The sequence below is a fragment of the Suncus etruscus genome, chromosome 10, assembly GCF_024139225.1.
Source record: "Suncus etruscus isolate mSunEtr1 chromosome 10, mSunEtr1.pri.cur, whole genome shotgun sequence".
NCBI classification, from domain to species: domain Eukaryota; kingdom Metazoa; phylum Chordata; class Mammalia; order Eulipotyphla; family Soricidae; genus Suncus; species Suncus etruscus.
Window position 1 is genome coordinate 82,480,751 of NC_064857.1, and position 12,489 is coordinate 82,493,239.

General features: G+C 47.0%; 1 protein-coding gene across 1 annotated transcript in view; it reads left to right on the plus strand.

Moving 5' to 3' along the window:
* LOXHD1 (lipoxygenase homology PLAT domains 1) overlaps positions 1–12,489 on the plus strand; it is a 154,297-nt gene that overhangs the window by 18,628 nt on the left and 123,180 nt on the right. Inside the window, 1 exon segment of the mRNA XM_049781504.1 lies at positions 90–274. Coding sequence (XP_049637461.1) covers positions 90–274 — 185 coding nt within the window.

The following is a 12,489-nucleotide window of genomic DNA, read 5'->3' on the forward strand; positions in this document are numbered from 1 at the left end:
ATGACAGAACTTTCAAAAATGAACATTCAGGAGTTCTGGTGGGGCTTGGTGTTTCTTCTGCCAATGATAGGGTTGTGTTTTGGCCACAGAATTGAACATGACAACACGGGTTTGAATGCCAGCTGGTACCTGGACCGAGTGATAGTGACCGACATGAAACGGCCACACCTCCGATATTACTTCAATTGCAACAACTGGCTGAGCAAGGTGGAGGGGGATCGCCAGTGGTGCCGTGACCTGCTGGCCAGCTTCAACCCCATGGACATGCCCAGAGGTCAGTGCCGAGTTGGGACCCCTTTCTCCCCTCCCTGGCCAGGAGTCTCACCCAGACCTGTCCCCAGAGTCTGCCTTCTCAGGCTTCTGGTTGCCTGTGACCATTCTAATAGCAAAGAAGCTGGAGGAAGTGGGGCATGCTGGAGACTCGGAGAGGGATGGGAGCACTGAACAAACCTAAGTTTTCAACTACTCCAGTTGCTGGGTACAATCCACGTCCTCTGGGTTCAAGGACAGCTGCCCGTCTTCTTATTTCCTTTCCTGCCTTTTTCTTTTCGTTGTTGGGCCGCACCTGGGAATGCTCAGAAGTTACTCCTGGCTCTGCACTCAGGAATCTCCTGGCAGTCTTTGGGGGATTATATGGAATGTCGGAGATTGAACCTGAGTCTGCTGTACGCAAGGCAAGCACCTGATGTACTTATCTCTTAGACTCTTGTCTGTCTGCTGATCATCAACAAAGCAAGAAAGGCAGCCATAGATCATTCCAGCTGCTCCTCCTGCCCAAATCCTCCATCTTTGAGAAAAACTTAAGTCATAATTTCCATGGTTCCCCCAGCCTGGTTGGCCAAAAATTCAAGAAGAAACTCTTGGTTCTCCTGAGCACTGCTTTGGAGTCCCATATTTCCCCAAGTAATAGTAGTCCTGATGGCTGTGAAATGTTTTTCTTTTGTGGCTCTGATTTATATTTTCTAACTATAAGAATGTTGAGCATTTTTCTGTGTGGTTATTAATCACTTGTGTATGTTTTGGAAAAATTTACATTTAAGCCCTTCACCCATTCTAAAAGAAGTTTGTTTGGGTTTTTGTTGTTGAATTATAGAAATTCTGGAAACATTTCTGGATATTTACCCTTTGTCAGATATAGGATTTCAGATATTTTCTTTTATTCATGGATTGCTTTCTGGATCTATTGATAGTATAGTGGTGTACAAATGATTTTTTAATATTAAGTCCTGTTGGTCCACTTTTTCTTTTGGTACCACATCAAAGATATCATCACCAAGTTTAAGGTCATTTTACTAATGCCTGTGTTGCTTTTAAGAGCTTGTTGATTCACATTGGGTAAATTGCTTTCATTTTTGTTTGTTATCTTTATTTGTTTGTTTTGGGTCCTGCTTGGTAGTGCTCAGAGCATATCTCTGGTTCTACACTCAGCGATCACTTTTTACCAGAGCTCAGGGTAACATGAGGAGAAGCAGGGATTGAACCTGGGATGGCCATGTGCAAAGCAAGTACCCTATCTCTCTACTACTTTGAGTAAATAGTTTATATCTCTGATATAAAGCCAGGGCCCAAGTTCATGCATTTGCATGTAGATCTCCAGATATTCAACATTACTTTATGAAAATACTGTTTGCTACCCAATGAATGGTTTTGACAGCTTGTTGAAAATTAGGGACAGAATGTAAAGACTTATTTCTGTACTCTCAATTCCTCTCCATGGTCTAAATGATTCTTTTAATGAAGCCTATATTTTTTATTAACTGTATTTATTTATTTTGCAGTGCTGGGATCTAACTCAAGTCTCATGCATGCAAAGCATGCACTTTAGCACTGAGAGCCATATTCTTCTCTTATTAACTATATTTAAAGGTGACAATTTACTACATTAGCTTATAGTCAAAGTACCCTCATTCTCCTAGGTGATAAGATGTTTCACCATAAGTTGTTGGTTTTTGCCTGAAACTTCAAGGTTCCTGAATTCTCCTCACTTATCCCAATAGTCATTGGAAGTGAGTGTCTTCATCTTAGCCAGTTCTCCTCACATCTCACGGTGTATTCTAGGCAGATATCACACTTTCTGATTTAGTATCTCTGATGTAGATACAGATTTCTGGAAGATTAGTAGCCATCACTACACTTGTCTTCCTTTCCTAGACAGTGTCAGGGGTCATAACAAATGTGGGGCCTGTGGAAGGTTTCTCAGCATATCTACACAGATTATTCTTGGGAACATAGTCTTGGCTACCAAATAAATCTAGAACTTCCCTTCTTCCTGTTTGCATCTGACATTCCTACATTTCCATGCATGCCTGACTTTCTTCCAGAGGAGCCCAGTTTTTCTGCCTGGAACAGTTTACCATTTTGGCAATGTAGGACCCAGAAGGATAGAGCCACTGCACTGACATCTGTATTCAGCTGCCCACCCAGGGCCAAGATCTGAGAGTATTTCAGTCCAGCAGCGGAATCATTGGTCTTCTTTTTTTTTTTTTTTTTTGGTTTTTGGGCCACACCCGGTGGTGCTCAGGGGTTACTCCTGGCTGTCTGCTCAGAAATAGCTCCTGGCAGGCACAGGGGACCATATGGGACACCGGGATTCGAACCAACCACCTTTGGTCCTGGATCGGCTGCTTGCAATGCAAACGCCCGCTGTGCTATCTCTCCGGGCCCATCATTGGTCTTCTTAGCTGCTGCATTGTGTCTACCTTCTGAGCCATTGTCCGACACTGGGTCTTGAGTAAGGACATGATCCAGGCCCACAAAGTCCACACAGTCTGTCAGGGAATGCAGGCACATTGTTATAATGTGGGTGCCCTAAAGAAGGGCCTGCCTGGGTCTCCATAGTTCATTGCTCCAATGCTCTCCTCATTGTATCCTAGATTTAGTCTCACAATGCCTTGCTAGTGATGATCCTGGACAAGATGTTTCTGTATCTGTTCATGGGCACACATTTTGCAACTTGTTACTTTTTTTTTTTTTTTTAAACCTTTAGGATCCACAGAAGCCTGGTCTCTGGTTTCAGGAAAGGTGAGAACAAGTGAAGAGAGCTGGGAGACAGTGGGGGAAGTCTTCCTAAATCCCTCCTTTGGTTTCTTGGTCTTGAGCTGGCAGCTCTCATTTTTCAGTGTTTGTTCCCATTGTGCCAAGACCAGTGGCAGATGGCAGAGCTGTTCTTACAAGCACTCTAAGACCCAGGGTATCTTTCAGGGGGACCCATGGGAAATAAGCTTTGGGTGGAGACACCTTCTCTTCACCTGCTCCAGGTAGTGAAGCAGAAGTTGGATGACTGAAAATAGTCTCTGGACTTCTGGCTTCTTCTTTTTTTTTTTTTTGGTTTTTGGGCCACACCCAGCAGTGCTCAGGGGTTACTCCTGGCTTGTCTACTCAGAAATAGCTCCTGGCAGGCACGGGGGACCCTATGGGACACCGGGATTCGAACCAAACACCTTTGGTCCTGGATCGGCTGCTTGCAAGGCAAAAGCCGCTGTGCTATCTCTCCGGGCCCGACTTCTGGCTTCTATCCCTTCAAGCCTTTGCCAGGTTCCAGCAGGGTGGTCTCAGCAGAGCCTGAGGTGAGGTCTGTGAGAGAAAAGTCTGGTGCTTCCTTCCCTGCATGCTAGGGCCAGAGGAAGGTCAGGGCCTGTATTGTCCATCCCTCTGTCTATTTTCTTCCTCCTTCAATTCCCACAAATTCCCTCTGGTATGAGTCTCACATAAACTGCTCCCTTCCTTCATCTCTGCCTAGGTTCCCCTCTCCTACCCTGACTCTGGAGGAACAGAAATCTGCAGCACTTGCCAAAGGACAGAGATTACCACAGGATTCTCTTACCCCACCAGTTGATAGGGGTGAGGGAAGGAATATCCTACACAGGCAGGAGGAGCCTTTCAACCACCTCCTTGCAAAGCAGATATTCTGGCCAGGTCACAGCAGAGTGGGCCACTGAGGCCTCAGTGGCTGAGAAGCATCATATCTCATGAACTACAGCTTCCTGCTTAGGTGTTGACTCAGGAGTGATCATTGGAATTTACCCCACTGGGAATGGTTCTGCTCACATCTGCAGACTTGAGATCTCTAGTACTTAGGAATTTGGGGGAGGTAAGAAACAGGCTTCATGTGGGTACAGGAAGGTTTCTTGTGTACACATGCATGTAGGCATCTGTAGTCAAGAAGACTAGAAGGAGCTTTGGTGGGATTGGGAATAGAGCTGGCGTCTCTTCTCGAAAGTAACTTGTTCTCTCCTGGCTACTGCCTCTTCTTACCAGAAGTTGGGTAAGAGACTCTGGCTTTCTCTGATTCTCTGCTGGGCAAATTGCTGATTTTACTCCCTCATCCCGATGTAATCAATTTGGATATGCAATTCATGAGCACAAACCTTCAGTCATAATCAATGCATGTTCTGACCAGCTGCCTAAGCTGAAAAATCCAGGCTTCCCATCCCTCTGTAGGATCAGGGGTAGGACAGGTCAGAAATGAAGGAGGGTAGATGTGGGAATTAGATCAGATGGGATAATATGTGATCACTGGATGGAAGGTCATGCATGTTGAGTGTGTGTGTGTGTGTGTGTGTGTGTGTGTGTGTGTGTGTGTACTATATCTATATCCAGTAGTACCCAGAGTGTTCCTGGTTCTGTGCTCAGGAGTGACTCCTAGAGGTACTCAGGGGACCTGGTGCTTGTCAAGAATTAAACCAGGGTCAGCAGCATGCATGGCAAATACCTTACCTTCTTGTCTCATCTTTAACCTTCATGGCTGAGTCTTGAAAGAGCTTGTGCTGAGAGACTGGGCATGGTAGGAAGTTGTAGGACTGGGGATGAGTCTCACGGGTAGAGAGCTTGCCTTGTATATGTGAGGCATCCAGATGGATCCTCAGCACTGGGAAAAATAAAAATTAAAAAACATGGGGCCTGAACCTACTACCTACTATAGTAGGTATAGAGTACTTGCTTTGCACTGGGTTTGATCCCTGGTATTCCATGTGGTTTTCTGAGCTGAGTGATCCCTGAGAGCTACCAGGTATGGCTTCCTATTCAAAGTAAAATCACATTAAAAATACAACCTGGTGAGGCCAGAGAGATAGCATGGAGGTAAGGCTTTTGCCTTGCATGCAGAAGGTCATTGGTTCGAATCTCGGCATCCCATATGGTCCCCTGAGCCTGCCAGCAGAGATTTCTGAGCATAGAGCCAGGAGTAACCCCTGAGCGCTGCCAGATGTGACCCAAAAACAACAACAACAACAACAACAACAACAACCTGGTATAGGGCAGACCCTACTCAGACTTCTCCCTGTTAACATGATGTCATTTTTCTGCCTGATGACCAAGCACTCATCCCCCCTCCCCCACCAACCCACAATCCTCCCACCTTGAGAGCAATGAGAGAGTCCCATGATTTAAATTAGTACAATTCCCACACCATGGCACTTTGGGTCAGTGCTGTCAGCTTGGCAAGAAAACAGGTGTCTGATGCCAAGAGCTGCTTGCCAGCTGGCCTGGAAGCTGTTCACACCTCAGAGATGTCAGGCCTACTTCAAAACCAGAACCCATCATGGAGGAAGTAGAAAGGTTGGGTGCAGTGAGCCTGGTATGGGTACAGAATGGTATGGGCTCAGCCTTTCCACTAGTCCCCACTGGGACCTGATTCCTGGTCTTTGCTGGAGACCAACCATATTCTAAGAACCATTGAGTCTTCCTAGGGGATTAATAAGAAATAAAGCAGCAGCTAGTTTTGTGTTCTGTGGGAAAGTAACTAAGGATCTGATTGTTGGAGGAGGGAGAGCCCCATGAAGAAGCGATGGCAAGGACTAGTGGATCAGAGAGTAGGCAGAAAGGAAGGTGGATGGTGTGCTCACACTCAGAGTCCCAGTCTAGATTGGCTGTTTTTGCTTTATCAGAAATGACAGGAGGCTAAAAACTGTGACAGAGGCTAAAAATTGCCTAGAACCCTGAGAATAGGTGGGTTTGTGCTTGCCTAGTAGCACCACAGTCTCCATACCAGGTTCTTTTATGTTTGTTTTCGGAACCATACCTAGATATGCTTAAGGCTTACTCATTGCTTTGTGCTTATCAGGGGTCACTCCTGTTGGGTCTCAGAGGAGGTGCCAAGGATAGAACTGGGGCCACCTGACTCCAAGCCTTCGCTGGGTACTAGCTCAGATGGCCAGAAGTGGGTTCAGGTGGACTCTTTGGGATCCTCAGGCTTCCCCCCTCCCTCCATACTCCAGAGGAGAGGTGCAGGGGGAAGAGGGCGGCCAGATATCTGGCTTCCAGTTTCCTCTTTGATTCTGGAAGCCAGCTCATGCCAGGTCTGGGGTTTGGGGAGGCCCCATGCCGGAGGCCTTCTCCCTAGTCTGAGGAGTGCTGGGAGGCTTGGCAGGCTCCCAGCCATCCTTGTCTTTTTTCCCTGGACTCCAGGCCCTCCCTGGGTGCCTGCTCAGATGGCCAGAAGTGGGTTCAGGTGAATTCTTAGGGGTCCTCAGGCTTCCCTCCTCCTTCCGTACTCCAGAGGGGAGGTGCATAAGGAGGAAGGTGGGCAAATATCTGGCTTCCAGTTTTTCATTTGATTCTGGAGGCCATCTCTTCCCAGGTATGGGGTTGGTGGAGTCCCCATGCTGGATGCCTTCTCCCTAGCCTGGGGAGTGCTGGGATGCTTGGCAGGTCCCAATCCATCCCTCTCTTTTTCCCCTGACTCCAGGCCTTCCCTGGGTGCCAGTCCAGGTGGGCTCTATAGGCGTCATCAGGCTTTCCCCCTACCTCTCCTTACAGTAATGGGAATGCGCTTTGGAAGGAGGGCAGGTCGTTCTAGCACTGGTTTATGTTGGGACAGTCACTGGAAATTTTTTCTCCTTGGTTTCCTATTGACAGTATTGTATGCATATAGTTTATATATGCATAATATCCAACTTGTATTGTGACCTTGACACTGCCCTACAAAGCTCATATCTAATCTTTTACTGCCTCAATCCCAACCCTTATTTCCCCCCATCTTCCCATGTAGGTGCAGCTCATAACATGAAGCTCAACACATAGAGTGATGAGTGCAGTTAGAGAAATAACTACACTGAAAACTATCATAACAATGTGAATGAATGAGGGAAATAGAAAGCCTGTCTTGAGTACAGGTGTGAGTGGGGTGGGGAGGAGGGAGATCTGGGAAATTGGTGGTGGGAATCTTGCACTGGTGAAGGGGGATGTTCTTTATATGACTGTTGTCATACAACTACAATCATATTTGTAATCACAGTGTTTAAATAAAGATAATTAAAAAAAGAAGAACTGGGGCCAGCTACATGCAAGGCAAGCCCCATATTTTTCTGCTTTCTCTGGACCCACCACTTCAGGTTCTTGCAGCCAGCATCCAGGTTATCCTTTTTTCACTGTAACTCAGTAATGGTATATAGTGAATGTTACCCAGCTCCAGAGGGGCACCCAATCTCCAATCCCAGCAGGGCCAGGTTGGGCTCAGTGCCCAGCATTTGTCTGAGGAAGGTAACAGGACAATAAAGGAATTGGGATGAACGAAGAAGGGATTAATACACAAGTTTTTCTGATGGGTAGTGGATGGCAGGATCCTGACTGGTGCAATAACAAACATAGTGAAAGCAAGCTGGCCATAAACAGAATCTGGTACCAGGGTGCCTGACAATTCCTGGGCCTCTCCAAAGAACATATTATTCATCCCAGAAATATAGTTTTTAGAGGGCAGAATCCCAACATATGTGCACCCCAAAGTTTTATTCTGGCTTTAGTATCCAAGAGTAATGAGACCTGGTTGGCTTCATTGCCTTCCCTTCCTTTTCAGGGGGGGCCTCAGTGGCCTCCAGGGGTCTTTTTAGGATTATCAAACTGTTGATCTTCCACTGGCCTTGAGTACTTCCCATTGGCTGTGCAGATTTCATGGCCCTGTTCATACTTTATTCAGCATGGGTCTTCATCCCCACCATTAGCTGCCTTCTGATCTCTCCTCTATGGTCCAAACTTGACTCTACTGTTCTGATGAATGTCATATAAGCACGAGTAGCTAGCTACCTTAAGCATGGGGCTGCCATCTCTTCATCTGTCATGTGGGGACCCTGAAAATTCCCACTTCAATAAATTCTGTAATCTGGGGAATGAACAGGGAGGCTCTGGAACCAATTCATGGTATGGAGAGCCAGGAGGGGCTCTTGTGCTTGCTGTAGTCTTGGCATCTCTCCTGTCCCTGCCTTACCCCATGCCAGGCTAGTCCTTACTCTCTAAATGTATAAACTCAAGATTCAGTGTTCCCAGAACTGGAAAGGCTTCCTTGGTGTCAATATCTCTCTAGGACTCATAGGTCCATCTAGAGCAATGCTGTTTTACTTTTCTCATGCCTGCAGACTGGCACCTGTCTCTGGACCCCTGCTGCAGACATCTGGGCTGTGTTCCTTGTTGGGTCTCCTCGAAGCCAGCAGGAAGTCCCACTCCCTCAACTTTCTTTCCACCCCTGACATTCCTCAGCATCACTATTACCTAGGACCCTCTGAGCTCTATTTGTTGTGGAGCCCCTGGAGTGGTCTTGAACACCCCCTCACAGCTGGAGTCCTAGGTGTGGGGGAAGCAAAGCTGAGTCTCACTCTTCCTCTGAACTCACCGCGGCTTCCCACCCACCCCATCTGCTCCCACTTCACATTGCAGAAAAGCATCTCCGGAAAGAGTGGGAAGAAGAGAACTGCTTTGAATGAGGCTCCAGTGAGGATCATAAGATAATTTAGGGACAAAAAGGAACCTTATTTACCTCTCCTTCATCTGAGAGATAAGAACAAGAGCTGAGCATGATCGCACAGTGTAACCTAATGCAAAGCTCACACCCTGCACACTCCATGCCAGCTCACACTCCTTCAATGTCAGGCAGGCTCATAAATAACCCTAGTGTCAAGGATAGATCCTGAAAGTGGGGGCTGACTTGGCCTGATGGAAGCATAAAGGAAAGCTCCATCTGGAAGGCTTCATGAAGGAGTTGATGCTCAGGTGAGACTTTATGGGTGGGAAGGAGTTTGCCAGGCTTCTAACAGAATGAGGGGATGTGAGGAACTGACAGGCACCCATGACCATATATATAGCATGTTATCTTTTTTTTTTTTTGATTTTTGGGTCACACCCGGTGGTGCTCAGGGGTTACTCCTGGCTGTCTGCTCAGAAAGAGCTCCTGGCAGGCACGGGGGACCATATGGGACACCGGGATTCGAACCAACCACCTTTGGTCCTGGATCGGCTGCTTGCAAGGCAAACGCCGTTGTGCTATCTCTTCTGGCCCGGGGTATCATTATTATTATTATTATTATCATTATTATTATTATTATTATTATTATTTGTTTTTTGTTTTTGGATCACACCCGGCAGCGCTCAGGGGTTACTCCTGGCTCTAAGCTCAGAAATCTCTCCTGGCAGGCTTGGGGGACCATATGGGACACCGGAATTCAAACCAACCACCTTTGGTCCTGGATCGGCTGCTTGCAAGGCAAACACTGCTGTGCTATCTCTCCAGGCCCAGCAGGTTATCTTGAGCTGGGAGTAGGCCCTCCAGTTCACAGTTTCCCTGTGCTCTCAGGACCCCATACTCTACTAGCAGCCTGAAGCTTCCAGGAAGGGATGAAATGATATCTTTGTCCCAGGCTTGGTGAGTTTATGTTCAGACACACCTGTGTCTAATAATGGTCATTTTTAATTTTCCTATTGGTGGAAGTGGTCCTTTTTAGAGTATGAAAATCTAAATTTAGGACACAGGCATTGCCTTGGCCCCTGCTTGTGCCATTCTGGTGATTTCCTCCTCTGAATCTCAGATGTTATCTGGAGGGAACCTAGTGGTCACTCAAGAACAAGATTCCACCCACTAGGTATAACTCTACACCTATGCCCTCCTGCCTGCCAGCCTTTCTGCCAGCCTAAAGGTTTCTATGCCAAAGTCATCTTAAAGGCATGAGTCATTTTCCATGGACATGCATTATCTTTCAGGGGTCCTTAAAGCTAGAGAGGTCCCACATATCATCATCTGCAACCAAGAGGTACAGCTTAGTTCAGATTTGATTTTGGGGGATTTTTATCTTCAATTTTTATTTCAGGGGGAAATTAGGTATAAAAAATTTCAAGTGAACTAAAAAAATAATCAGTGAAATCCATTATAATCTCATAATCCTAAAGTAATTATTGTTTATTGAGTAATTAGCCAATCTTAGGCATCATTCTGATATATATCTTCTGTCTATCTGTACATCAATCTATCATTTATCCTTTTTGTTTTTGATGTATACCCAGTGATGCTCAGAAACTGCTCCTGATAGTATACTTGGGGGTCATTTCTGGCAGTACTAAGAGATTATACAATGCTGGAGATCAAAACCAGAGCTCTAACTTTGAGCCATATCCCTGACAACTATCTATCTATTCTCTCTAATTTTTTCTTTTTTCTTTTCTTTTTTTTTTTTTTTTTTGGTTTTTGGGCCCACACTCGGTGATGTTCAGGGGTTTGAGTCTATGTTTGTTCTGACTATTCAGGTGTGTTTCTTGCTGGTGAGCAGATGGACGGGGCTAGAAAGTTACCCTGGAGAGGGGCTGGAGGTATGATGCAAACAGATCAATTAAGCAGGAGTGAGTGGGGAGAGCCAAGAGAGTGACAGCTTATCTGCCCCCCATTGACTCACCCTGATACCACCAGGCTTACCTTAACAGTTTCACACTAGTTGTTCTGTTTCTTTGGAGGTGTTGAAAGGGATAGACTCTTTCCCCCTATTTACTGCCCAAGAGTGCTATGAGTGAGCGCCTGTTGAGGGTCTCAGTGATAGTTTGAGAGTCCAACTGATGGTGTGCATGTTTAAGTGGTGGTTTTGAGTATCTGAGTAATGTGTTGAGTATCTGAGTGATGGGTTGAGTGTCTGAGTGCTTGTTTGATGGATGCTTTAAGTGTCTGAGTAATGGTTTGAGTCTCTGAGTGATGGTTTGAGTGTCTGAATATCTGTTGAGTGTCTGAGTGACGTTTTAAGCAGCTGAGTGATGACTTGAGTATCTGAGTGATAGTCTTATGTGCATGATGCTACACCGGGTTTGACTACGGCCCACACCTGAGCACACTGTCTGTGCTGCACAAATAATTCAGACCTAGAGGCTCTAGAGTGGGACAGGTTTGGAAGGGGAGTGAGCTAGATCTGGCAGCTCAGAGGTCACCTTCCTGTCCAGATGCCTTGAGTTCAAATCTAGGCTTCATCATTTTAATTTTCTGTTGGGGCCATACTAGACTGTGTGTGTGTGTGTGTGTGTGTGTGTGTGTGTGTAACCAGGCAATACCAGGTGTCCAACACAGGCCCCCTGCAGACAAAACATGTACACATTTCATTGTGCTCTTTCTAGTCTTCCTGCTTTTATTTTCTGAGATTTTGGGTCATACCCAGAGGTGCTCAGAGATCATTCCTAGTGGTGTTTAGGGGATCTATGGGGTTCTGGGTATCAAACAGGGGTCTGCTGTGTGCAAGGCAAGTGCCTTACCCCTGTACTATCTCTCTGGTCCCTGCTTCTCTTTTTTTTTTTTTGGTTTTTGGGCCACACCCAGCGGTGCTCAGGGGTTACTCCTGGATATCTGCTCAGAAATAGCTCCTGGCAGGCACAGGGGACCATATGGGACACCAGGATTCGAACCAACCACCTTTGGTCCTGGATCGGCTGCTTGCAAGGCAAACGCCGCTGTGCTATCTCTCCACCCTGCTTCTCCTTTTCTCACGCTGAGAACATAATTATTTTTGAAGGCTCCTGCCTCTTCTGTTGTCTCGTCTGTAAACGGGGTCAAGAGTTACAATGGGGTTTGTCGAGGACTGAATGACATCATGGAAGTAACAGGCCTAAGTACTCAAGAAGCATCAAACACTCTTGCGAACGTTGTCTAGAGTGGGTGTGTCTGCAAGGAGAGGTAGGAGAAAGCAGAGATGTTCTAAGGCTGTTTGAGGGGGCAGGCCAGCTCTCAGGAAGGGGGGGCATCCCAGGCTGGCAGTGTCTGTGCCACTCCATGCTCAGTCTTCACTCCCACACCTGGACAGGCTGGAGTAGTTAGGGGCCTTCTGGGCAGGCAAAGCTCATCTCTTCTTTCACCCCCTTAGGCAGCCCCTCTTCCCTGCCCTCCCACGCAGCTCCTGTGCCATCTCACGATCTCACTTTCACTGCCACGTGGCTGGGCTCTCAGCGAGCGGAAGTCCGCGTTTGCACCACCACGGATGGACTTGGGGGTGTGATGAAAATCCGTCCAGTCATCCTCCTCCACCCGCCAGCTTCTCACCTGCCAAAATAAACACAGCACGTTCTAATGACACAGATCTGGGGAGGCTGAGAGAGGAGGCGTAGCACATCACGGTTCATCCAGGTGCCACTTGGGAGCACTTCCAGTCAGTTACCTGGCACTTGGGCTGGAGCCTTTCTGGGCAAGCAGGATAGGGGTAGGGGTGGGACTTGCTTGAGTCATGCCACAGGGGAACACAATGAGCAGCTCCACTGTGGATG